Source organism: Pseudomyrmex gracilis, unplaced genomic scaffold, assembly GCF_002006095.1.
Source record: "Pseudomyrmex gracilis isolate BER0280 unplaced genomic scaffold, ASM200609v1 scaffold_2082, whole genome shotgun sequence".
NCBI lineage: Eukaryota > Metazoa > Arthropoda > Insecta > Hymenoptera > Formicidae > Pseudomyrmex > Pseudomyrmex gracilis.
The window spans coordinates 1-2,884 of record NW_018022666.1 but is presented as its reverse complement, the minus strand read 5'-3'; the positions used below and the strand labels follow the sequence as shown (position 1 = coordinate 2,884).

General features: G+C 32.4%; 1 protein-coding gene across 9 annotated transcripts in view; it reads left to right on the top strand.

Moving 5' to 3' along the window:
• LOC109862619 (uncharacterized protein F21D5.5-like) overlaps positions 1–2,334 on the top strand; it is a 7,358-nt gene extending 5,024 nt beyond the window's left edge. For 8 of the 9 annotated variants that reach the window (XM_020442707.1, XM_020442709.1, XM_020442708.1 and 5 more), the window contains 4 exons: positions 1,179–1,451; positions 1,556–1,837; positions 1,910–1,971; positions 2,062–2,334. In XM_020442707.1, the coding sequence (XP_020298296.1) occupies positions 1,179–1,451; positions 1,556–1,837; positions 1,910–1,971; positions 2,062–2,218 (774 nt within the window). In that variant the 3' untranslated portion in view covers positions 2,219–2,334. The remainder of the gene's footprint in view (positions 1–1,178; positions 1,452–1,555; positions 1,838–1,909; positions 1,972–2,061) is intronic. The other variant, XM_020442710.1, reaches the window with a different exon arrangement.
• The last annotated feature ends 550 nt before the right edge of the window (positions 2,335–2,884 follow it).

Below are 2,884 nucleotides of genomic sequence, written 5' to 3'. Positions count from 1 at the left end.
CCTGTCGGTATTAGTGGTAACCGTGTCGGTATGTATCATCGGTAACCGTGCCGATATATGGATTAAATCTCGGGCCGCTGGCACGTGATAGTAGGAGGCGGCCGGAGGAGAACTACTTCTCCTCACGGCGCACGATATGGTGCTCCGCACTGTACATACAATATATGTCAATAAGACTATATATAGTATATATATAGAAATTAAAATATATGTTCAATGTTAATTTTATTAAAACTTAATTATTCTCCATATATTAAAATTAAATGTTAATACAATTAATATTTGAAAAAACAAACATATTGATAAAAATGCCGATAAAGGAAGCAGCTTCTGACACCCTTGATTTTGACATATCAAAGTCATGACCCAAAGTGACGTTTGAAAAGTTTTATAGTTTTTTTAAAGTAATGTTCATTGATCGCCAAAAAGTTATTAACAAAAAATGATATGACAATAAGATAAAGTTTTTCATACGCAGAAGTAATAGCAAAGTCGGAAATCTATGTGGAACAAGTATAATCGTAGATCTCGTTTCACTCCTAAGCAAGAAAGGATGTGGGTTGATCCTCGCTTCGCGTGGAAAGTCGAAAACGCAACAGAACAATTACCTCCCTTCTCTCCTTAAGAGAGTGAACTACTGAATACCGGACTATAGAGACATGTTAGTCGACGTTTTAGAAACTTAAACTCTAACAAGACTTAGTACAAATCTTAACATAATTTAATTGCTTCTGAAGAAGTACTTTTCATTTGATGTAGTAAATACGAAGAAATTTCGATTTTTCGTAGACAGTATAGGTTATCATATGCTATCATAGCAAATGAAAAAAAAGCTTAAAAAAGCATTATATATCCATTTTCAAAAGCACTATATAGTTTTTTATATTTATTTGTTTCTGTAGAAGTACTTTTTATGTAATGCAGTAAAAATAATTCAAAATTAAAGAAATTTAGGTTTCTAAAATGTCGATTTACAGGTCTATATAGTCGGTATCCAGTACCCTCTTAATAAACATTTTTTTTGTTAATAACTTTAATGTACAGTGAGCATTACTTAAAACTTTTTGAAAGTCACTCTGGGCAATGACTTTGGAAACGTGTCAAAATCAAGATCATTAGAAGCTGCTCCTCTTATCGGCATAATTACTAACATATTTTAATTCGCTATATAAATATAGAAAAACGGACGTACTCCAATTGGCAAAACGTGTTCGTGGTACGTCGGTGACGCCGTTGGTCGACAGAAATGGGATCAAAACAAGAAGCAAGAAAATTCGTGCGAGGATCTATTATTTGCACTGAATGTAGGTCTTAAAAAGATCAGAACACCAGAAGAACATTTTTTGGGTTATAATATACCAATAAAAGTCTACTTACCCAGATTCAACCCGAAAGATCTGTTACCAATCGGCACCTTGAATGTTACCAAATTCATGCTGAAAGAACAAGAAGTAGCAAACTCAGTTTTTTAACTTTTTTTTATATAAAACTTATCTTTCTATAAAGTTTTACTATATTTAGTAAGAAAAATTTATAATATTTATTTTACCAACAGATAGTGCTCATGGTTGGCAGTCCAGGCTCTGGAAAGACACACTTTGTAAAAAATCACTTAAAAAAATACGGATACGTAAATAGAGACACTTTAAGCAGCTGGCAGAAATGTGTCTCTATAATCGAGCAATATTTGGATCAAGGAAAGAGTATAGTCATAGATAACACTAATCCCGATCCGACCACAAGGCAGAGGTACATAGAAATAGCAAAGAAGCGTAACATTCCAGTGAGATGTTTTGTTATGACGACAAGTATAGACCACGCGAAACATAATATCAAAGTAATTAACATATTTTACTAGTCATTAATCAGTTTTTGATTTATAATAAAAAACGTTTGTCTTTTACATTAGTTTCGCTCATTGACGGATCCCAGTCACGTTCCAGTCGACGATATTATAATCAATTCTTACGCGTAAGTGGAATTTGTGTAACTAACACTCTCGTGCTCCATAAGTTTGATTGCTATTTTTCCAATTATTTTTGTTTTATTTGATAAACGTAGGAACACTTATGTGCCGCCAACTTTGGAAGAAGGCTTCAAAGAAGTAATAGAAATCAATTTTATTCCAAAGTTTGATAACAAAGAGGATCAAAACCTCTACAAAATGTACTTGGTCGAAACAGTCGATTCAACTTGGGTGTCAAAGGTGCTAAATTAAGATATATACTTTAAAAATGGACACTCTTATACAAAGAGCGCATATGTCTATAGTTTATTGTATCATATTACATTTTATTTCACAAGTAAAATAGAAAATAGAAAATAAAAAATTTATTAATGTGCATCGTAACCATTCTGTATGTCACCGTCGAGTTATCACCAGCGCGTTGCATTCACAGGAATTACATTTATACAAGCGCATCAGAGCAAAAGAATCAAAAACCGTTATTGTAAGAAATGTGTAAATTTAAATGTAATGTACAAAGCAACCTTATTTTTGATGTAAAATTGCTATCAATACTTTAAGAAATACCCAGCAAACAAGTTAGTTAGGAGGGTACTGGATACCGACTATAGAGACCTGTAAATCGACGTTTTAATATTTCGTTTTGTGCCGTATTTACTGCATCAAATCCAAAATGCTTCTACAGAAATAAGTAAATTATGCTAAGAGTTTGCCGTTGTTCTTTGGAATGTCAAAATTCAGCATAAATTTTTTCTTATACAGTTTTCTTCTATAACCTCACCATATATTCATGTATATAAAATTATTTCTAAGCTTATGTACGTATTTACACTGAACTACAGCAATACGTACGACACAAAACAATCTAATAAAACACTCAGAATATGATTTGGTTGTCTAATTGATGCACAAAAAGTA